The 23,707-nt window shown below is 42.7% G+C and overlaps 1 protein-coding gene across 1 annotated transcript in view; it reads right to left on the reverse strand.

Annotated features, from left to right (window-relative positions):
- LOXHD1 (lipoxygenase homology PLAT domains 1) overlaps nt 1-23,707 on the reverse strand; it is a 1,221,805-nt gene that overhangs the window by 355,130 nt on the left and 842,968 nt on the right. The window contains exons 21-23 of the mRNA XM_085629301.1: nt 21,242-21,318; nt 10,830-11,026; nt 3,878-4,070 (exon numbers count right to left, since the gene is read on the reverse strand). Of these exons, the coding sequence (XP_085485427.1) occupies nt 3,878-4,070; nt 10,830-11,026; nt 21,242-21,318 (467 nt within the window). The remainder of the gene's footprint in view (nt 1-3,877; nt 4,071-10,829; nt 11,027-21,241; nt 21,319-23,707) is intronic.

Here is a 23,707-nt window from a genome sequence, read left to right on the forward strand (position 1 = left end):
TAGCTAAACTCTCGCAAATGCGAGACCTATTGCATTGCAAATTATTGTTTAACATTCTCAAAGGCGAATGGGTTCCCACCAGTTTTGAACTGCTAGTAAAATATTAATGGTTTGAAACCGGAATTCGGTTGCAAAACATTAATACATACCACTGCGATTCAGTAATTGAAAGGGGTGCCCAAACCACGCCATCTCTAAATACTGAATCGATATTTAGTCGCAAGCCAAAATTGTGATTTGGTAACGTATTACTGAATCGCTATTTGGGCTTGATACACCAGAAAAACCTTTTCTGTGGTCGCAAATCGGGCCATTTGCAATCACACAAAGACTTCATACACCTGCCCAAAGTTCCTTAAGATACAAAGGAACCAACCATTGTAACACTTGAAGACAAGGCATAAAAGCTTGAATGTCACTTCCTTTGTCCCAGTCGCATACAGATACCTTGTCAGATTAGGTCAAACTTGTGACCTTCAAGCCTAGGTTCAATACATTTACACAGGGATTGCTGATCAAGAGCTAGTATCACTCAAACAATAAATATCAGTATGTTTAAATACGCCTGTTGGCATAAAGATTGCCAGTTTTGTCACACTACCCTTTAGCAATCAAATCTGATAAGTTCCCAATAAACTTGTAAAGATAGCCCTTCCCATTCAATCAGTGCAGTGAATAAGGAAAAAGAGGTTGCTGCTTGGCATGGCATCATACTGGGTGTAGTGCCACTGCACTTAAAGCATGAGAAGACCTTCAAGGATCATATAAAAGAAACTTTTCTCCAGTACAAAAAAACAGAGAATCCACGTTGCTCTATTATTCTACTTGTGTAATGCAGAATGGAACTAAAACATATTTCTTATGTCCTTAGGACAGTACGTATTATTTTATCACCAGGGTACAATGGAGAGAAAGAATGGATCTTTGTGTTCATTACAGGCTTTAAAAAACATATTTTGGCCCATCCATAAATGCATAAAAATAGTGTATATAATATTTATCGGTTATATATCTAAAATAGATTTTGCTTGAAATGTCGTCCTTTGCCCTGTTGAATTTTTTAAAATATTTTTTAAAACGCCAAAACTAGGGCGAAATTTGGTGCCCTATTTTCACTCGTACAATATTTTATTTAGGACCAAATATTCTTAGCTACATTCCCTAACACACAAGCAGTAATAAAATGGCTCAACTGGATATGCTTTATTATTTGCCCCGAACCTCTTGATTAAGGTGGTGTTTTAAAATACCAGAGTTAAAAATGGTATATATAATTCATGATTTATGTAATCCCCGTATATATGCCTGACTAATTTCTTTATAATCGGCAACTTGTGGCGCACCTATTCGCAGATTATAAAGAAAAGACGTCAGAATTTATTACAGTCGACTTCTGATGTCACAATGCCTGCCACCAGAATCAGCGATGGAGGTGAAAGGCAGGTCAGGTCACAGAGCATAGCTGAAGCAGCTGTTTAAAGCAACAAAAGCAAAAGGTTGCTTTTCTTTCTTCTGTTCTTTTTTAATAGCTTATAATGACAAGCAGAAAGAACGTTTATTTTTTGCACTCGTTAGATAATTACAGAAAAGCTAGAATCTTTCTGCATGTTTCTACACATTCCAAGCTACTGCAACTTTATTTGTATTTTTAAACTCACTTGTACTGAACTGTTTCTAATATCTGTTTGCAACAAATATCTAACAGGTTTTGATGTGTTTCATTTTGCACTAGAGGTTTTATGTTTATTATTCATGTTTGCAAACATGATCGCTCTTTCTTATGAAAGATCTACGCACCAAGGTTTTAACTGGTTTGTGGGAAAGGTGATGGTATGGTAGGATGAAGGTCCCGCTGGTGTACATTATAAGCATACTTCAAGTCACCTCGGAGCCCAATACCCTTAGAAAGGCCTCATGCCTCAATATGATTCTGGAACCCCTCAGTGACTGCCAATATCCTCATAATGTACAATAGGGGGTACTTTATCCCATATATAATAATCATAGAGTGCACTTATAAATGTAGAGATGTAACAAGTATGCTGCATAACAAGTTTAGAGTTAAGGGTGGCATTCTATGTTTTTCTGGGTGGATTTGATGGCAAAGGTAGATGAACACTCACAAACATGTGTACGTTCACAATCCTTTTGCATATTGTTTCCCACAAGTATGTCCCTGTCAAAGGCAAATTGTATGGGATTGGGAAGAAAGACATTTCTGTACGGGGAAAACTATTTTATTCATGAAGAAACAAAAGTTACAGATGCACAAGTGGTATTCTCCATTCATTTAATAAAAAATCCTCAAGCATAAGTATTTCACACTGGAGTACTCAGTTAATCTATGGCTTACATAATTTCCTGGAGTCTACTAGATTGGTTGTGAATCCTCAAAAGTCATACCTTTACTCCAACTGCAAGAGTAATTCTTGGATGGTAACATTTCTACCTCTTTTGGTCTCATATCGGAAGAACAACATATACTCAAGCATACCCACTCATGGATGTAACCCCTCTCTTCCAGTCTTGTTGCCCATGGCTTGCACTGTATTCGTTACCTTGCTAATGACTGACTATACTCTGTCTGCAAGAGTGGTGAGATTTGGCCTTCAAGCCTGGAGACTATAAGCTTGACGTGATCGAAAAGGCATCCCATAAAAACACAATGACAAGCACTGGTCATACAAGATATCCCCTAGCATTAATTTGCCTCATCACAAAAGCATGACTCATTGGAATCAACCCAATTTTTAGCACGGATGTGTGAAATTAGAACTTTAGGGAAATTTTGTGAATAGAACAATTTTTGCAAGTTTACAAAGTTGTGAAATTTGCTACTGATTCCCAACTATGTCTATATGTGACATTTCTTAAAAATGTTTTTGTAATAGATTTTCCAGTAAATATTTTTTTCTCCTATAAACGTACTCTTTTGATGAAATTGTTTTTAAAACATTGATGAAGTTGACAGCATTTTCTTCATGCAATTGGCGAAGTCCGTCTTCAGCACCTTCACGCATCCCTAACTTTCTGTTCATGGATAAGCCCTAACTGTCCATTGTTTATACCTGGTCAGACATGGATCACCTTGGTTTATCACTATCTAGCATGATCATTTTGACCACGCTCTGCAAATGAGCAATATGGCTGTAAAATTATGGAATTACATTTCAGAACTGCCCTGTCCTTCTTGTTGTACTAACACCTAAAGGGCAGCTGTCTTTTGCTCTATCGAATATAACCAAATACTGTTTTACTAACTTGAACATTGACCACACTGGGTGCCTAGGTGTTCGGATAACAACAAGCTTAACCTTATATTGCATTTTAGAAATTAATATTACAAACATATCATATAAAGGAAGACCACTGTGCCCGAATGCCTTCCTGGTTCATGAAATCAGGAGTAAAGATTTCTTGAATAACATCTTTAACATCCCATGCGTACACTGGTCACTCATGCAGTCCAGAAGACCCATCACCTTATCAATCAGTTTATGTTAATACCTATATCTATAGCGCTCAATCACCAAACCGTTCCATGGCACATTTATAAATTACCTCCCAGATTCACTGCCCACTAGCCCCAAAGAACCTATTTTCTCCTCTTTTCAAGGTTGCACATGATCTCACACCATTCCATTACGCCTTTCAACATAGTTGCTCCATTTTCTTATCTCCATGTTGAGTGCCCTATTGCTCCCTAGACAGGAATGTGCAACAGAAATCACCAACACACAAATGCAATACATAACTGTGAAGTGAAGAGTAACCGTTATATCAAGAAAATTAGTAATGCGGTTGGGAATGCGGTGAGAGACCTGCAGTGTGTTTCTACCAGACTTGCTACCTTCTTATTACAATGATTCTTTCTTACATTTTTCAATGTCCAGGATTTCACTTGGGTAAAGCTCAACCTCCACCTTGCCATCACATTCGTCCTTGCAGAGCCAACGGTTGCAGGGGAACATGTACTGCTTCCCGTGAGCGTGCACCTGAACGACGACGTTGGCCAAGAACCAGCCAGCTCGAATACCAACATTGTCATGGCCAATCAAGAGTTTTGTGATCTGCAAAGAATGGTTTATCAGTTAAACTTTATCACTCATTTCAAAGACATTTTAAAGAAATTATAAAACAGGAATAAAAACTTTCAATCTTTTATCTTGACACTTCAATACTTCTAGCATGTTTCCTTACATAAAAGATTGCTTTATGCACTCTAAACAAATGAAATGTCAACATAGAGCAATGATACAAGATAGAATAACTCAAGTTTCTAAATTGATTAAGAATGCTCATACTTTCTTTACTTGATATATCAGAAATCCCAATTCAACAGGCAGGGTGTTAATATCAGGCAGCCATTCACAATATGGAGTCTTTAGGGCTCAATACATTATTGCAGTAAACTACCAATGCTAGTCGTGCAATGCATTACCCTGTCCGCCCAACTATAAACAAGGTCCTTGGTTTTATAAACCATCCTGAAATACGGTTAATATCATCCTTTCCCTATTGTAGTTCCACAGTGCTGAATGCATTTTTTCTCTGATTTGCCATGCCACCACCCTTACTCAGTATATATGGAGCAGACTTCACCTTTAATCCATATGAAACAGACTTCCAAGTCAACCTTCTGTGGCATCCATGGAGGTGACAGATTTCCCTCACCCTAAATATGTATGCGGCAGCTATCACCTTATATTTCTGCATGTTAGGCTTTTGCTTTTGGGAGCCTTCATCTGTTCGATACTTGGGGATTGGGGTGTAACACACAAGCCTGGACCTTCTTGGTGGTAAGGGGTGGCAGCTGTCACCTCGATTCGCTTGTCAATCCCATTCTGGGCGTCACTTCCCTTATCGTTGGCAGGCCAGGCAGAGATCTCCAAGATGAATATCTAGCCCACCGCCTCCATTATTTTGTAAAACCTTCTCCTTTTCCTCCTTCACTCCTTTTTTCTTGGTCTTCATACTCTTCTGTGGACCTCTCATGGCATGGGTTATGGAGATGGGGGGGTGGGACGCTTGTAAAACTTCAGCTCCCCTCGGCGCATCCAACTTCAAACACTATTACTTGGCAGCCCAGTGGGTCTCTTGCTGGTTGGTGGGCCACTACTTGGATTACACCAGGAGGATCTATCTCCCCTTTTGAGGACACTCCTTCTTCACCACCTCCATGCCTTAGTGCGAGCCCCCCAGGATTTGCCTCTTCTCCTATGGGTAGCCCTCACGTGCTTGAAGTGCGTGCTTCACCTCTCCTGGCACATTCAACATATGCCCCAGTGATTCCACTGCTTTGGTTCCCTGCTGTGGGCGGGGGGGGCTGCCTCACCGGTGGCCACCTCTGCCGGTGGGAAGAACCTGTCATCTCCTGTATGGGTGATCTTTATGCGGATGGACATCTCTTACAGTTCGAGGTCCTGTTGGAACAGTATGTGCCCCTCGAGTGCCAGTTTCTCCATTATGCTTCACTGAGGGGGTGCTAAAGTACAGCTGGGAAGCGCAGGGTCCTGAATCAGTCATGCACCAATGCTCCTGCACACACTCCATACTATGAGTGCAGGTCATAGGTTAATCACTTGGCTTACTAAGGCCATCCTAGCACAAACACAGCTATCTCTCCATCCCTTGTGGAAGGTTTGGGAGGAGGAGTTTGACAGATCACTTCATGACAGGGAGTGGGAGAAGGCATTGGCGTACCCGTGGAGGTTGTCTCACAATGCCTCCCTCAAACGTATCCAGTTTTATATTCTTCACCGAGCATATTTCTCCCCACAACAGATTGCACAGGTCTTTCCCAGTACTTTCGACACTTGTCCCAGATGCATGTAACATATCCAATAAGACTAGACACGTTTACACACAAATTGGCCCTGTGTTCCTACACAACTGGAGCACCTTATTGGCATTCCGAATCCTTCTACTTGAAAGGTGGGTGCCTTGGGCATTTACTCTAAACCACTCAACCGCAGGGTGGCCCATTTCCTTGACTTGGCTCTCATATTGGCAAAGACGACAATCACATTTCGCTGGAAGTCTCCCATCCCTCCAACCTCTGGCTCAGTGGTTAAAGCAGAGGCTGTAGCATTCCACAGGGAGGGCGCAAAAGGTCGTTGTCGGCGCCTAGTGGCCCCTGCTGGGAGACCCTGCTCTCCAAACTGATTGACCCACAGTTGGGGTCTTCATCAGGCTATGCTATCCTGTCCTTCTGAGGATTGTTGCTCATTCTTGATGTTCCTCGTTCGCCCATAGAGCCCCTTGCCTATGGACACCAGATCTTCATCATCTGGGGTGGGAGGGGGGGGGGTCCTTAAGAGTCTGTTCTCTGATATGTGCTAGTCTGTCGCTTCACTCTATTTTTGAAAGGTGACACCTTAAATATATAGGTGGAAGGATGCCCCTTCGTTCTCCGTGCATCAGCTTTCACTTTACATTTAGAAATGCTTTCAGTCTAAACATGGGACCGTCTTGTCCTAGCTCTATAAATTGCAGGTTCTCCTTCAATACATACATGGCAGGTTTTACTTTATAAATATAAGAGGTAGGCTTCATTGTCAATCATATGTGACGAGATCTACCTGAAATCTATTTATGGCAGACTTGGGTAGGGGGGATTTGCGTTCTTCTCTTCCTGCATTCTAGCTGCAAGACAGGCCATACAGGTACTTATACCTAGAAATGTAATCCTTCTCTGGCTAAGAAATAGGTACATGATCAGTTTCCATAGACTCGCACTGACTGCGTTAGAGCTCACCTTCTAAAGACTTTGCCTTATAGGAAGAAACTTTGCCAATTTCAGTGGAGATTTGATGTAGTAGAAGAATATCTGTTCTGAGACTGGGTTTGAAAAGTACAAGACAAGAAGGCCCCTAATGCAAAAAAAATAACCTTGCATAGAAGAGGGCTGAGGACGTTTGTGGGGGGGGGGAGGGGGGGGGTAGAGCACCCCATCTGGGAAGGCACTGACAGTAAATCTGTGCGATACATTTTAAGTGATGCCCCAAACTTGAACCTTCATCATCATGTGGCCACCGTGACTATCTAATCTAGCACAGGTTCTAAGATATGAGATGGATAAGACAACTATCTTCAGTATTATCAAAGAACTGTACTGTGCCTTCTTAAGGCTTAATCCACAGACTTAAAGTCCTTCACAATCATCAGAAAATTGTTGTTTTGTTTAGGTTGGGTTTACCTGAGGGTATTAATGAAACCCTGGTCAAAATAACCAAAGGGCATCTAGTGGTGTCTGGAAGGCTAGGATGTAATTATGTATTGATTTATATTGGGAGTTTCAATATAAAGTATTTGTATTTTTCTGTGCATGAACAATGTAACTGCATTGCTTTTACTCCTGAACAAAATGGAAGCGGTATGGTTTAGTGGCTTAACTGGGTTCTAAACCTGGACTTGGCTGTCATTCATGGAATTCAGAGCAAATGACCTAACGTCCCTGGGCCTGAAAATATAAATATGCAAAGTAAATTTCAGTAATTCAAAAGTTTACATCTTCACTTGGATTGACAGAACTCTGTTGCTCCCCAGCTAGAATTCTTCTATATAAATGCCAGTACATACATACAAACTGTTTACAATACATTTTCTGGCTTAATAACATTAGTTTCAATATCTATCCATAAAACAGAATATTTTTAACACCTAAGAAATATCTGTATCCTATTTTGAACTCCCATATCGATAATTATATTGTTAAGATATGATGACAGTAAATACAAACTTCATGTTTTACAGAACATCAAACTTTGTAAATTGCATACAGAATAGGGGACAGAAAAGGCATAGCGTCTCATTGTAGCGCCGTGTACAGAACACATTCTAGTTCTAAAGACTGAAACTGTTACCCAACTGAGCGGTAAGTACTCGTTCAACAGCACTTGAAGAATGAACACAGACGTCTACAGAAACACCCCACCCTCTGACCAGAAAGAATGGAAATAAGGGGCATCTGTGTCCATGAGCAGCATCCAAACAACATCTAGAGCTGTAGAAATAGGATTTTAAGAAAACCGCCACCTGAGAAGCATGTGAGGACAATTGTTCCTGCTATCAATTATTATTAAATGCCAAAAGGGCCAGGATTGTGATATTGCAGGGAAGTATTGTGCATAACATAGTGCTGGCAGGAAGACCACTGATATCTTTTTTCCAAATGCCTCCTCTTACCCGTCTTGATCTAGGACTCAGGTGTCGGGATCTTCAGGGTGTACAGTGCTGCTTGTTAGGACTACATGACTATGGGCATCTTAAAACTTGGTAAAGAGGGAGAAGCTAAGACAAAGTGGTCAATGGATTAACTATTGTAACAGCAGAGGGATTTCAAGTAATAAGGACTTTCAGTCAAGGGTGTTCAGACCCAATATTAACCCATATAGACAGACCTGGTCTGAGGTCTACAGAGTAATAATAGTGCAAATGTTTTCAAAGGTCTGTCTGAATGACTTTTCAGGAATTTTCTGAATACAGGTTGGGAACTAGCTTCAATATTTAATTCTTTAGAATCCTTATTGATTCAAGTATCTCAATTTATTTCCGCTTCAACAAAAAAGGGACCAAGAGTAACCCGTAGTCGACCATGCAGAAACACGATTAATTAATTAGCCAAATGCCAGGGGTGATGAAAATTACACCACTAATTCCTTGACCATTGATAAATCCAAACGGTTCCTGCTAACCCCACCATTCTAGGTCCCTCAGGGGCAAGAGTAAGGGCAATTAGTAAAAACGCCTGAAAGCAAATATTTAAAATCCTTGTTTGATTTCTGCTTCTGCAGTCAAGATCTCTTGAGACCAAGGGAAGCAACATAGGTGCAACGGGTACCATAGGATAAGCAAAGGGTAGCAGCTTCTACCTCTGGCCAACCTTAGTTGACATCGATGGATTTGCCCACAAGTATAAAACCGCCACAGAGAATATTGCTTGACGCAATGACGATGACCAGTTAGTAACACTAGCAGCAAGTCCAGAAATGAATATATGATTGTTAAACCCCACGAACTAAGCAGTAAACTTGCTCCATTGACTGCAGATGTTATGTGAGACTGGCAAGTGATTTTGGCAAGGGAGTTTCTTTCTTTGCTTAATTAAAAAAAATAATCATTAGCTTGTGTGTGGTGCAATAAAGAATTATCATTGCCGGTTGAGTGCACCAAAACTTATAACGAACGTAAATACAACCCATGACTTGCTACTGCTGCCATTACTTCTTCTAGCTGAGGTGTTTGGCAATGACAGGTAAACACTGTCCACAATTTCCAATGGTGACAGCTAACTTTGGCCTCAGACCAACTTTCATTCAAGTTATTATTGTCGTTCATTCTTATTAAATAGGGAAATGAGGTGGTATTCTGACAGATGTTGGTGGTATTGTGCTTAATGTCACCTGGTGATGTAACAATTGATGCAAAAGATGTTACCTCTGTATAATATTTGCCCTGGGCACTGTATCAAGTAATGTCCCGGGCCCAGCAGGCATATTTTTGCAATTGTGCTACATTAACAGGCTGTTGATGAAGCTCACATGCACGCATTAGCATTTCTGGACAACAGAACGCATTGAGACTGTAGCCAATCACTAAGCATAGGCAGATGCAAACAGCTAAATATAGATAACCTTCTGAAACTTTCTCTATCCAGAGATATGTCTATAAGAGGGCAGCACTGAGATCCAGAGGCTCGTGAACAGCACAGAGAAGTTCACGCCTTTTAACCCGGGAGATCTTGAAAAGAGCCATTCTGGTGCACCGTAAACAGCATATAATGACCAGAGTGTGTGCACTAAAATGGTCATTTTTTTTTAAGAAATAGCCTGGTTTCACAGAAAGAAAGTCACCATGCCATAAATATACAAGTCTCATTGCAGCAGATATATTGACTGAATGTCACAGGTCCGCAGGTATGTTGACTGAATGACACAAAGTACAAGATAGCCTTTAGAGTGAAACTTAGCTTTAAGGCAAAGTACTTTGAGTGAATTATATGTTCAGACACATTTAAAAAAAGATTATCACTCTTAAAGAACGAAACAATACCTATCTGAGACAAAATATGCAAAATTGAGTTGGCTCAACCCTAAAATTTGCTTTTACTAAATCCACCTTGCTGATTTGGCCTAACAAATATTTAATTTGCAAAATACTGTCCATTGGTTTTGGAGGAGAAAGAGAGAAAGAACATTGCTAACAAGCAACATGGTTTCTTCCCGACTACACCATCTCTACTGCAGGGCGTGCCATGTACTGCTTTAGATACGTCAGTTAAGTGTAAACGTTATTGTATTGAAGAATAGTGTAAAGCAAATGAATTTAAATCAAGTAAAAGTAAATAAAAGAGGGTTGTGGTCTCCAATCCCTGAAACAAAGTACTCCCACATCATGTAGTGGAGACGATCTAGTGGCCATGCCATAAAGTAATATGCAACCGCGCCTTGGACAGTGGCGTAGCAAGGGGGTCACAAGCCATAAAGTAATCAAGTGTAATCGGCTCTGCAGCAGTGGCATAACGCAAAATAATTATGGGACCCCATGCAGAATGGGATGTGTGGCCCCTGAATGTCACATGTATCACATATAGTCATTGGCTTTGGGCTGAATGAGGCCCCCAGAAGGTTTGAGGACCGCTTGAAATGTTGAGGGGCTTCCTGCACCATAAGGGCGTTTGTACGTCCCCGCTTTACCGGCCTGGATAGGAAGTTAAAAGCTGACAATAATTTAGATGTTCAGGACTCCTTACACCCTGGGCCTCCCAGTGGGGCTGCACTTGTTGTGCTAAGGCTAGCTCCAACAAGCACCGCGATTTGATTCCTCACCTTTCCAATGTCCAGTGTGTCCACAGTATACTCGTCCACTCTTCCTCTTTCAAAGTTATCACCAAGGTCATTGTCAGACACTAAAAGAAACTGCTTGTTTGTGTCCCCCTTTTCACCATAAAGTTTGACAAAGACTTTAGAATCGGAGCTGGCGCCACTGACATCCCCCGTCTTGATCTGGAAGTGGTATCGGATGCCTGTGGAAAGAAAAATTAGATTACTTTGGGGAAACTGAGCAAGTGGTACACTAAAATATCCCTGGGGCAAGCACTGAGCTCAAAGAGACTCTGATCAAACAACCATCAACAGGTCTCACCCTCTATTGGCTTTGCCAATTATTTTAACAATGCCATTTAGCACCAGCAATGTTATGCAGCATGGCTAAAGAGTAAACAAAATAAAGGCACCATGAAACGTCTGTCCACCTAATTTTGAAAGCACAGGCAAACACGCATGCACGCGTCATCAAAATGACACAGCACCTTTTTTTTCTTTACTTTTTTGATGTGTGGGTCAACGTAGATCACAGTTGGGGAAGAAAGCAATAAGGGCTAGAAGCAAAATGACGGCAGAAGCAAGACGGAGGGCTGAGGGGTAGAAACGACTCGAAGGGTGCAGGTGGGGGAAGCAATACAGGACGAGTAAGCAACAAGGATGAGAGAGAGGAACAACGTGGAGTGCGAGGGAGAAAGAGAAGCACAGGGGTTAGAGAGAGGAATGTGGAGCTGCTGAGGGAGAAGAAAATAATGCAGAAGGAAGAAGAACATGAAGGAGACCACAACAAGGAGGAAGCAGGGGATATGCTCACAGGCCAGTGAGAGGAGCATGGCGTACGGTGGGAAAGAGCAGTACTCAAGGGAAATAACTGGAAAATACATGCACTCTCTTAACAAAAACAAAAGACTTAAACAAAAAGAAACAAATTGTGCTTCAAAAGTAAGCAGTGGAGGGGCATAAGTAATGTCTCCATGCTCCAAGAGGATAACACAAGATTACTCTGCCCTTACTCCATCTGCCCATCCGTATGTGTTTCTGGAAATATGAAGCAAATCTAACTTTCCCTTCTGTCACACAGATCAGACTCGTCAGTAGCATTTACAGGCTCAAATGTTTTTCTATCCTGGTTAAATATGGTTTCTATCTTCTTTCTAGCCCACCTTGTCCATCCATCTTCCATCCACTGTGTAGCTTACATGTTAGATTATTATTAACTCAACCAGTCAATCAAAGTAGGATAACAAATTTAAACAAACGAAAAATTACAGAAAGACCATTTCTAGATTCTGAATTTTATAGGATTAAAATGAAAAGTGAATGCCAAGTAAGTAGCAGAAGGATTCCTCACAACATTTATCAATGGAAAAGAAAAGGAAAACCTCAGCCTGCCGTACAAATAAGGTAGGAAAAAGAAACAAGGAAACCCTTACAGTCAAAAAAGGGACACTCACATCTTAACTCTAAACTGTAATTCTTAATATATGTGGAGTACAAGATGTATTTTTGATTGTGACTTTTGCTAATTTACATTTTTCACTAGAAGTCACTTTTAAGTCACCTGCCTGTGGTAAGAAAATCGGCTGATTTCCCAATACCCTGTCATGTTCTGCTCACTCACCGGTTTATGTTATGTTTTGTTTTAATTAAATTGTGAATAAATCTTTGAAACTGTCAATTTCTGACACAACCAGACCCAATCTTCACTGTAATATTGTGGCTTAATCGTAATTATTTACCTTGTAAGGGACCAGTGTCTCTTAAAATAACTACTGCCCTACAAATAAAGCAATAATAAAATCGAAACTATGTTTTAAATAATGTTTAGATCATCGCCTGTTATACATTTTTACAGAGAAAGGTTAAACAGCAGCAGTCCTACTACTAAACCTCAAAAATGTTTCGTTTTTATAAATGCTCAATACTGGTTTCAAACTCACTCACAAAATGTTTTCTAGGGGGAGGAAAAACGGGGAATGGAGAGAAACGTGTAAATGCTTTTACACTAACTCTGTGGATTGCTCACTAGCAGATTAGTTTGAGAACGATTTGGAAAATAGACATATGCTTGAAAATATCTGATTTCGTGGAATTTACCAACGTTAGTAAATCTACAAAAATCGTCGCCCTAATCTTATATTTACAGATGTATTTTTTTTTCTCGCGCCTTTAATTTTAAAATAACTTACAAAAACCTTAATGAATTGCACCAACAGATAGAAAAAGTAGCCTTTAAATACATAACTCAGTAATCTAATGAACGAGGGACAATGAATATAAAATCAGTACAAACAGAAAGGAGTGTGCCCTCTTTGCATTTTCACTAATCGGGAGTTGGACGTTCCGGGCCGATTCACAAAGGATAGAAGTATAAATAAATGATTACTCCTGTCCTACTCTTTTATGTAATGTTACTTGCTTCTGCGAATCAGGCACAAAGCCACTATAAAGGGAATACAATACCAATATACGGCTATCTTAAATTACAATTGCTACAAATAGAAGGGACTGTGGCCTCTTTGCACTTTTACTAATAAGGATTCGGGCGCTTCAGGAATGATTCACCAAGACATGCAAGCGTGCACAGAAGAGTACTTCTGTAATGTTACCTCCAGCAGTAATACATTCTTATGGTTGTTGCCTTCTATAATCCTTTTCCAACCACACATTTTTTAAGTCAGATACATCAGACACTGGAGAGGGTGGGGGTCCGTGGAGGGTCCTAATATAGTCAAGTGAATCTTGTATAAAACTCTTGCGTTGTCTACTACAACGTCGTTCTTAAGGCATTTACTGCCTTGAGGGGTCTGGAAGGTCACAGATAGGACAAAGGAATTCGTTTTATTTATTTAAATGTGTACTTACCTCCGTTCATCCATATTCCGGTGTTTACATTTCCCCGCCCCACGGAACTCCCTCCACGGACCGCTACTGCACTGGAGAGGGTGGGGGTCCGTGGAGGGTCCTAATATAGTCAAGTGGATCTTGCATAAAACTCTTGCGTTGTCTACTACAACGTCGTTCTTAAGGCGTGTACTGCCTTGAGGGGTCTGGAAGGTCACAGATAGGATCCAGTGTTTGTTATGTTCTTGAGACCAGAACTGCCTTCAGATAAGCTGCCTCTTGAGGCTCTTTTGCCCAAGAGAGGGAAGAAGCAAGCACCAGCAGGGAACTAGAAGCAATACATTTGTGACACCATAACTAATGGTAGGAGTATGAACTATGGGCAAACAAGAATTGAACTCTCACCCACGACCCCTTTTTCTGTGTGTCTGTTTCTGGAAGGTTCTACACTTATGTTTTTTTAATTTACTCAGGGTCAAGGGCTGTGTGATGTCACTTCTGGTGATGTCACCAGGATTATGCAAGATTCTGTACTTATGCTTTTTTCATTTACTCAGGGTCAAGGGCTGTGTGATGTCACTTCTGGTGATATCACTAGGCTTCTGCAAGGTTCTGTACTTATGCTTTTTTCATTTACTCAGGGTCAAGGGCTGTGTGAGATCACTTCTGGTGATATCACTAGGCTTCTGCAAGGTTCTGTACTTATGCTTTTTTAATATACTCAGACTCTGTACTTCCGCTTTTTTAATTTACTCAGCATCAAGGGGCTGTGTGATTTCACTTCTGGTGATGTCACCAGGATTCTGCAAGATTCTGTACTTCTGCTTTTTTCATTTACTCAGGGTCAAGGGCTGTGTGAGGTCACTTCTGGTGATATCACTAGGCTTCTGCAAGGCTCTGTACTTATGCTTTTTTCATTTACTCAGGCTCTGTACTTCCGCTTTTTTAATTTACTCAGCATCAAGGGGCTGTGTGATTTCACTTCTGGTGATGTCACCAGGATTCTGCAAGATTCTGTACTTCTGCTTTTTTCATTTACTCAAGGTCAAGGGCTGTGTGAGATCACTTCTGGTGATATCACTAGGCTTCTGCAAGGCTCTGTACTTATGCTTTTTTCATTTACTCAGGGTCAAGGGCTGTGTGAGATCACTTCTGGTGACATCTATAGGCTTCTGCAAGATTCTGTACTTATGCTTTTTTCATTTACTCAAGGTCAAGGGCTGTGGCATGTCACTTCTGGTGAATTCAACAGGGACAAAAGTCATATAAGGATTTGTTTGTGATACTATCTGAGGGTCAAAGAGTGCAATAACAGCAGTTTCACTAAAACCTAGGTGAGATATCACCAGTAATAACAGGTAAAGGTTGGTGCAAAGTAGGGCTGGGTGGAACTCATAGAGTTTCACTCTGCAGAATTAAGCAGAGTTACATAAAAACTCAGTCAGATTCTGCGGACTTCCGCCAACGGACGTTAAATATGCATACTGAGGTCGAAACGACCACGGAGACTCTCGCTAAGGACACGGTAGTGTTGAAGAACATAATACAGACACTGGAAGTCACGCAAAAGCAGCTCATTGCGAAGCTTGATGATCAGGAGGGGAGATCTAGAAGGAATAATATACGACTGGTCGGGATACCGGAGAGTGTGAGGGGGCCGGCACTGGACCTCTTGTCGAAACACTGATCACAGACCAGCTACAGCCACGTGGGCTGTCCAGCTTCTTCTCGATGGAAAGAGCACACCGAGTTCCTGGAGGAAGGCCCCGACCGGGGGCCTCCCCACGACCGATCCTGGCACGTATATTCAACTACCGCTACAGGGACACAATCCTGCAGGCTGCAAGAGTAGCTCCTCCAATACGAGTGGGCAATGGCACTGTAGCGCTGTACCCGGATTATACGGCCGCAGTAACTAAACAACGACGGGACTTCATGGATATAAAAAGGGAACTCCGCAACCGTGAACTCAAATATGCAATGTTATACCCGGCGAAGGTGAGAGTTGAGGCGGAAGGAAAGACATGGTTTTTTAACACGCCGGCAGAAGCCTCTGACTGGCTGGAAGGCTGGCAACCAGCGAAAGACATAAAGCGACCGGGAACCAGGCCTAAATTCCAATCCCAAACACCGTCACTGTCAGGAGAAGACAGACTGGGAGCGGCAGAGGGATCACAGCAGACTGAGACAGGGAGTTCAGCCTGATTCACGGGCGTCGGGCCCCGGCGTGGCCGTGGGCTCCCGTCGACGACACAGCGGGCGCTTCAGCTATAATATTTGGAGACTGGGTCGAAATACTTTGCATTATAGACTTTTCGCACCGAACTTTGAGATAATCGGGGAGTGGGCTGAGAACAAGGAGTGACTCTTCCCCCCCCTACGCAAGTATACAGTTATGGGGATTAAGCACTCTGCTCAGTTGGGGTGGCGGGTAGTTTTAAGTCCGCGATGCAGGGAGGCAGGAAGGGGGGTGGGGGGAGGGGTAAGGTTCATTGAGTTCATTAGAAGTTTAGTTTTAGGTTTGATTATCATATACAGTATGTTGATAGATGACGTTTATGGCATTGATGTGATGGGAGATACACGTGTTGCACAACACCGCACTGACATAGATGATAGATAAGCCACAAGTCCCCCCTTAAAAGTGTTGTCCTGGAATGTGAATGGCCTGGGGGACAAAATAAAGCGAGGGCTGGTGCTGCAATATCTGAAGCGCAAAGGGCCGGCGGTGGGGCTTCTCCAGGAGTCCCACTTGACAGGATCGGCCTGTAGAGCCCTAGATAGATGGGGCTTCAAAATGGTGGTGCATTCCGATTTTACCTCAGGGTCACAGGGAGTGGGTATACTAATCAATAAACGCTTCACACTAATAGTTATTGACTCCCGAAAAGATGAACAAGGGCTTCAATGACCTGCCAGTGGGAGGGAAAAACCTATAACTTGGTATCAGTATATGTCCCCCCGGCGCTACACCAGACTGCCTTCCTGGATTTGGGGGAATTCCTCTTGTCACTTCCGCACGGACAATTAAAAATGGGAGGTGATTTCAATGCGACGATGGATGCGTCCGTAGATAGACTGCCACCCAGAGAACCCAGCACTACTAATCCTAAGTTACACGAATTCATTGAGGCACTGGGCCTAATAGATGTATGGAGAACTCTACACCCGACAGTGCGGCAATACACATTCCACTCTGGGGCGCACAATACCCTCTCCAGACTAGACTATATCTTTAAATTAGGGACGGGGCTCATGGGAGTGACAGAGGTAACACACTTGCCCAGGGGTATATCGGACCATTCGCTAGTGCTTGTTGCCTACGCTGCCTCCACATTGAAGAAACATAGGCTGTTCCCACTCCATCCAGGGTATTTAAAAATCTGGAAAATCAGTAAAGCCCTCCTGGCGACGACCCAAAATTTTTTCGCAGGAAATGAGCACTTAGTGACATCCCCTACGACACTATGGGAAGCCTATAAAACAGTCCTTCGGGGACAGGTCATCTCGATAGTGACGAACTACAAACAATCCCAGAAGAAGGAAATAGAGGGTCCTTAGCGGCAGGTATCCCTGGCAGAAGCAGACCACGTGTTGCATACAGGTGGAAATACGACCCATAGGGTGCACATGGTGCGACAAGAATACAAGTCATATATGTGGGAGATGGCGAAAACTAGACACCTCAAGACACAGCATACTATTTATGAACTAGGTGACAAGGCGGGTAGGCTACTGGCCTGGCTGGAACAAGAGGAGCGGGCTACTAGATGGGTGGCGCAAATCCAATTAGAAGACGGTAGCTTAACTGCGGATCCCCAGCGGATCGCGGGGGCACTAGCGGAGCATTACAGAAAGATATATACACAAGAGGCCTCGGCTACAGTGGAGGACAATCTAGAATTTCTCAAAGACATAAAAATGCCCGTACTGGCTCCATCTGCGGTTGAGGCCCTCGAGAAAGACTTAGAGCCGGAAGAGTTAACATTCGCGATAGCAGCACTCCACACCGGGAAGGCGCTAGGACCGAACGGGATCCCAGTGGAATTATATAAAAAAGCAGCAACGCAGCTTGTTCCTCGTCTACTGCATATGTACAACGACAGCCTAGAGAAGGGGATCCTCCCCAGAGATCAGAGGCTGGCCACTACAGTGGCTATTCATAAACCAAACAAACCGCCGCACAAATGCACGTCCTATAGACCAATCTCCTTGATTAATGCCGAAGCCAAGATCTTGGCTAAAGTGTTGGCAACGAGGCTGCAGGCACACCTAGCAACAGTGGTGCCCCCGGATCAGTCAGGGTTATGCCGAATCGTAATACCGCCCTTAATCTGCGACGACTCCATGGGGTCATCGCGCGTCGGTCCACCATAGGGGAAGATGCCGTCATTCTGTCTCTTGATGCCAGTATGGCGTTTGACTTGGTAGAATGGCCATTCCTATTTGCAGTTTTACAGCACTAGGGATTCGGACTCAAGATCTGTGCCTGGATCCAACTATTATACACGCGACCGCTGGCGCAGGTGGTGGTGAATGGCCATATATCAACCGACTTCCCGTTGGGGAGGGGAACACGACAGGGCTGCCCCCTCGCGCCGCTTCTGTTTGCGCTGGTTTTGGAACCATTGGCGGCATGGATACGTCAGGACCTGGTGATCCGTGGCCTGAGATGGGCAATGGGATGGGAGGACCGCATTTCCCTATATGCGGATGACATATTATTATAGCTGGCATCCCCGGCGTGCTCCATTAATAGTCTCCTAGACATCTGTAGGTCGTATGGGCGGGTCACTGGGTATACCATTAACTGGGCAAAGTCAGACCTTTATGTACTGCAGGGTTCCCCAACGCAGCTCCCAAGTGGATGTGTAATACAGATAGCGGAAAATGGATTTAAATACCTAGGGATATACGTATACACCTGATAGATCGCAATTCAACTAACACTTCTGGGAAGAGCGGCTCTTTTTAAAATGATGGCGCTCCCCAGGTTCCTGTATGCACTGCAGAACACTCCCTTCCCAGTATCTCCAGCATACATCAAAGCAATAAACACAGAAGTGACCAGTCTACTGTGGGATGGGAAAACCCCGCGGATGGCACTCCACAAATTAACAAGGAGCTGGTAAGATGGGGGTATTGCGCTCCCCAATATCAAGATATACTACTGGGCCTCGCAGCTCACGGTGGTGAACCAGTGGCTACACGTTCCCGGTGACGACCCGGCCTATCGCATGGATAGACATCTGCTAGACACTGTAGGAATAATGGGTGCGTTGTACAACAAGGTTAGAAGGCATAATCTTACGGGCCCAACAGCCCATACGGTAAAAATCTGGTTTGAGGCTCAACGTGCGTTAGGATGGGAGGGAAAGATAACACAGGCGATGCCACTATGGGACACAAAATGACTAGGTATGCTACGTAATACTAAGGGCTTTCGCCAATGGGACTTGATAGGAATCTCATGAGTCGGGGATCTGTGGAAGAAAAAAGAAGTAGTCACATTTGCTCACCTACAGGCTACATATGGTTTGTCGGATACTGAAAAATACGATACCTACAGATCAGACACGCTCTCATGGCCGCAATCCCACCAGGCACACAGCTAGCGGAGTCGTCACCGCTAGAAGACAGACTTCTCACAGAGCATCTCAACAAAAAAGCCATATCTCAAACATATCGGAAAATAATAAACAACCAGCCGGAACCCCTGAAAGCCCTCAAATCCAAATGGGAAGCAGAGATAGGAGAATTAGACGACACAGACTGGCAGGACGCGCTCTCATCCCCTAAGACAGTAGCGATATCTTCACAACTAAAGTTGATACAAATAAAAATCCTACACCGTACTTATTACACCCGAACACTATTACATAAACTGCATTGGACGGACTCACTGCTTTGTCTCAATGTGGAGAAGAGGGGACTCTCTTTCACACCCTCTGGCTATGTCCCGCAATTGTCTGTTATTGGAAGGCAGTCATGCGCACCCTCTCGCAGGTCACAAAAATTACGATTCTCCCAGACCCAAGGAGATGTCTCCTTAACGTATAGGAGCCGACGGACCTGACTCGTAGAGCGCAAACATGGGTAACACCGGGTATGATGCTGGCGAAGAGAAATATAGCACAGCAATGGGGGTCCCGACAGACTCCTACCCTTCCTCAGTGGAGTGAGGCCATGGATAATGCAATGATTGTTGAAAAGACAGTATATATTCACAGAGGGTGCCCAAAAAAATGGTCTCTGATATGGGGAGGATGGAATGCCTATTGTGGGAATGTGTGCGAGCCCCCGAGGGAGGATCCAGACTCAGAAGTAAGCGATTGAAGGGACCATTGAAGCGGAATGTATGATATTATATAATTTAATTATGTGTGCAGGGACTGGGGCGCAAGGAGGGGTTCAATATAAAAACAATGTCATCGAAATGATATATCATATGTCAAAGGACCATATACTTGTCAATGGTTTGATTCTCATGATAAGCAATGCCGATTACATTTTGATTATGTTAGAAAATGTCAATAAACATAATTAAAAAAATATATATGCATAGTGCCCTGCTCGCGCTGCAATTTAGCAAGAGTGCTCGGCCATTCGGGTTGATTTTCCTGCCGCTCGAGTAGAAAATCTACTCGAGCTTCAGCACACCTATTAGAAAAGCAGCCCTCTGACCATAACTGTTCTAGTTAGAAAATCTCAGTAAGGGATGCTAAATCTTGCACACACGTGCCAGCTCGCAGGTCTGGAGCCTTGCAGGAAAAATCTTCCACGCAGTGATTGGAGGAATTTGTCCGGAATTCCACGTTACAAGAGTAACGCAGAGTCGCCAAATTCCACAGGAAGAAAGCAGCATTCCCCTCACCCCCAGTGCAAACACTGGTAATTGAAGGGGCAACATATTCTTACCGACATTCAAGGAGAAAGAGAGCACTTTATTATTACATGTGCAGTTGATGTGATTCATGCACAAAGCCAGGCATTGTTGGTAGGTCATTGGCTAATAGCAGGGTGGCTTTGCCCTTAGTATATAAACCAAGTGCCTTAGAAAAGACATTTCTGAATCCTTGTTCTGAGATGATGATAGTAATTCCATTTACTACACATTTTGTACACAATCCTTATAACAATGTTCACACAAGTCTGCTTTATTCTCAGAATGACTAATGGACCTTCAGTCCAAAGAGGGCATATTTGTACTAATTATATATGATTATTCACATTTTATGTGTTTTGAGAAAATACACAAAGGCGTGGAGGGACACGTAAAAGAGAACTACAGGAGTACTATTTTACAAACTTCAAAATACCTTTGTGACCTGACATATATGCGTTGAACAGTGGCGTAGCTAGACCTTTTGCCTCCCGTGTGCATGTAAGAGCGGGGGGCGGGTGGCTGGCGATTCCTGCGTTTGCTCCCCCACGGCAGCCGCAGATAAGAGCTGCCCCCAAAACTCATGCCGCCCGGAGCGGACCACCCCCGCACACCTTGCTATGCCACTGGCATTGTGCTGCTTTTGAAAGTGATAAAATGAGGAAGTCATAGAACTGAATAAAAGTCTTACTTTTCAGCATTGGTGAATCCCCAGCTGGAACCAGCTCACGAACGATGTGACCGTCGTCTTCGTTCCTGTCAAACCACCTATGGCACAAATGGATAAACAAAACAATTAGCATTTCACGTGCCCATGACACACAAATCAACCTGCATTTGTACTTGCCGAAATGTCATGCTTATGTGTATACTATTTTCACAGAATTTTGTTTTTCTGTTTTTGTTTATATGTGGGAAACTATTTTGGAGGAATCCTCTCCCTTTCTTACCATCAAAAGCGATTTTCTCCATTAGACTGAGTAAATCTGCAACTGTTTCAGAGTGAGAAAATTCCTGAAAAGTTTGTAGGTACTTATAAAGGTGGGAATGTTACAAGTATTCTCGTTCTGCAATGCCTATCACCCACCAGTTAGAAGATGTAGTCAATCTACTCCCACGCTTCAGATTCTGCGAATCAACAGCAGCACTTTGGGCTAAATGTACGTAGCATTTGTCGCAAAATAATGGTCGCCATTTACAAACAGTATTTTTGCAAACAGTCTGGCAAATTTGCAAACCGACCTATATGCTAATAGGTCTGGTCGAATTTTTTGGGGTGGGGGGGTTCAGGTGGCAGTTATTGTTGGACAACAATACAAGATTACTTACCCGTTTTTCCAAACATGAAAAACACATCACCCTAGGTAGCTACACATATGCAATAAGTAATTAGCATCGAGGGAGCTCCACCATCTGTGTACCTCTGTGCACAGATTAAATGTGGAGTCAAGCGAGACATCTGCTGAATTGTATCATTTCAATGCTCTGATAAATCCCCTTTCATAGGACTTTGTATGACATCCCCGGGGACAGTGGTTTTTGGAAATGCGGGGGGGTGGGGGTGGGCGGGGTCTCAAGAAGTACTGCATTGTCAGGTCCACATATTTATTAGCCTCTGACTTTAGTTTGAAAATCTTTTTCATTTGAAAAAGAAGATACCCATTTAATAATTTTGTGTGATTTTTAGAAGAAATCTTTCACATTTGAATATATATCGCTTTAAAAACCAACAGATTAAGGATATCTCACCAACAGCTAGATGGACCATTCCACACAGAGCAGTAGCAAGAAACATACCCCTAGAGCAAGGCATTTGTCACATTCGATGTCACTAATTTTTGTTGTAGATCAATTTAAGGAATTTTTAAATTGCACCAGAGGTTGTTGACCTTATTCAACAATAGTTTTACTGGCGCAGATCTGGAGATTCATCTTGTAAATACATCTGCGCATTTCCAAAAACGCGTATCCCACACGCCATTATGGCAGTGTAGTGAGTTGGGTTCCAGTTGTGGAGATCTAGGTCATCTGCCTGAAGTAGATAGAGTGAGCAACATTCGTCTAGGTAATAGTGACACACATCATTTATCCTCAGAATGACAAAGTCAGTTGTGAACTTTCTTTGAACTTTGACTTTTTCTAACTGTAAAAGACAGAGACCTTTGAAATGTTGTTTTTCGTGTTCGGACCATGTTTTTAACATTCATTTGTGAAAGTATTATTCTCAAAAGTTTTGAGAATTCAGTAGCAAATGACTTAAAATTCAATGCATAATTTTTAATATTAGTCATTTTAACATTATAAAAACCGTGTTTTTTCTACACTCTCTCTGTGATTAAAACAGTTGTTGTACTTTTTTAAACATTTTTTAATGTTTGTGCTTTTTCAGTGAATTCAAGATATGTTTAAATACTGGGTCCTAAACAATCTTTCAGCCCAATTCTCATAAATTAGAGTTTTGGTGTAAATATACATCACTTTAAAAATCTAGTCACATTATATGCCACTATACCAATCACTTTAAAGTCAAACTCAGAGCAGGGTGAAAGTGAAGTGGATATCTGGAGTAATATTCCTTTATCCCACAACTATATATCAAGACTGGTATAAATAACAGTTGTTTAGGAATTTGCAAAAACGAAAATAACTCAAAATATTGGAAAATGAAATTTAAATGATTATTTGCAATTCTGTCAACTCAAAATTAAGCCAGGGGCCGCTCGTCCGTTGGTGCGGAGGAGCGTCGCCCCCACTTAAAATTCCCCCAAACCCCAGAAAAATAAAATGGTAATTTATTACCATTTTATTTTTCTTCCCCGTCCTGAACAGAACATCAGGATGGGGGCGGGGCCATTGCTGAGTGACAGCAGCATGCCACTCAGCAGGGAGGAGGATGGGCGGGTATAGCACTGTTTAAAGTGTGCATGTCTTTTTAGCTGGCAGTCTTGGGCCAGCCAGCCACACATGCGCATTTTAAACAGATCTAACACAGCTGGGTTAGAGCAAGCCAAAGCCTCCAAAGCGCTGTGGAGCGCCTAGTAAGGCCTCTCCCTCCAATCAGGGCCCTGCTCTTATGCTGCATGAGAGCAGTGCCCTAATTGGTGAAGGGAAATGCTGCTTCCAGCTTAGGCCTGGGCTAAAATTCCGCTCCGCTCGC

Source organism: Triturus cristatus, chromosome 2_1 (assembly GCF_964204655.1).
Source record: "Triturus cristatus chromosome 2_1, aTriCri1.1, whole genome shotgun sequence".
NCBI lineage: Eukaryota > Metazoa > Chordata > Amphibia > Caudata > Salamandridae > Triturus > Triturus cristatus.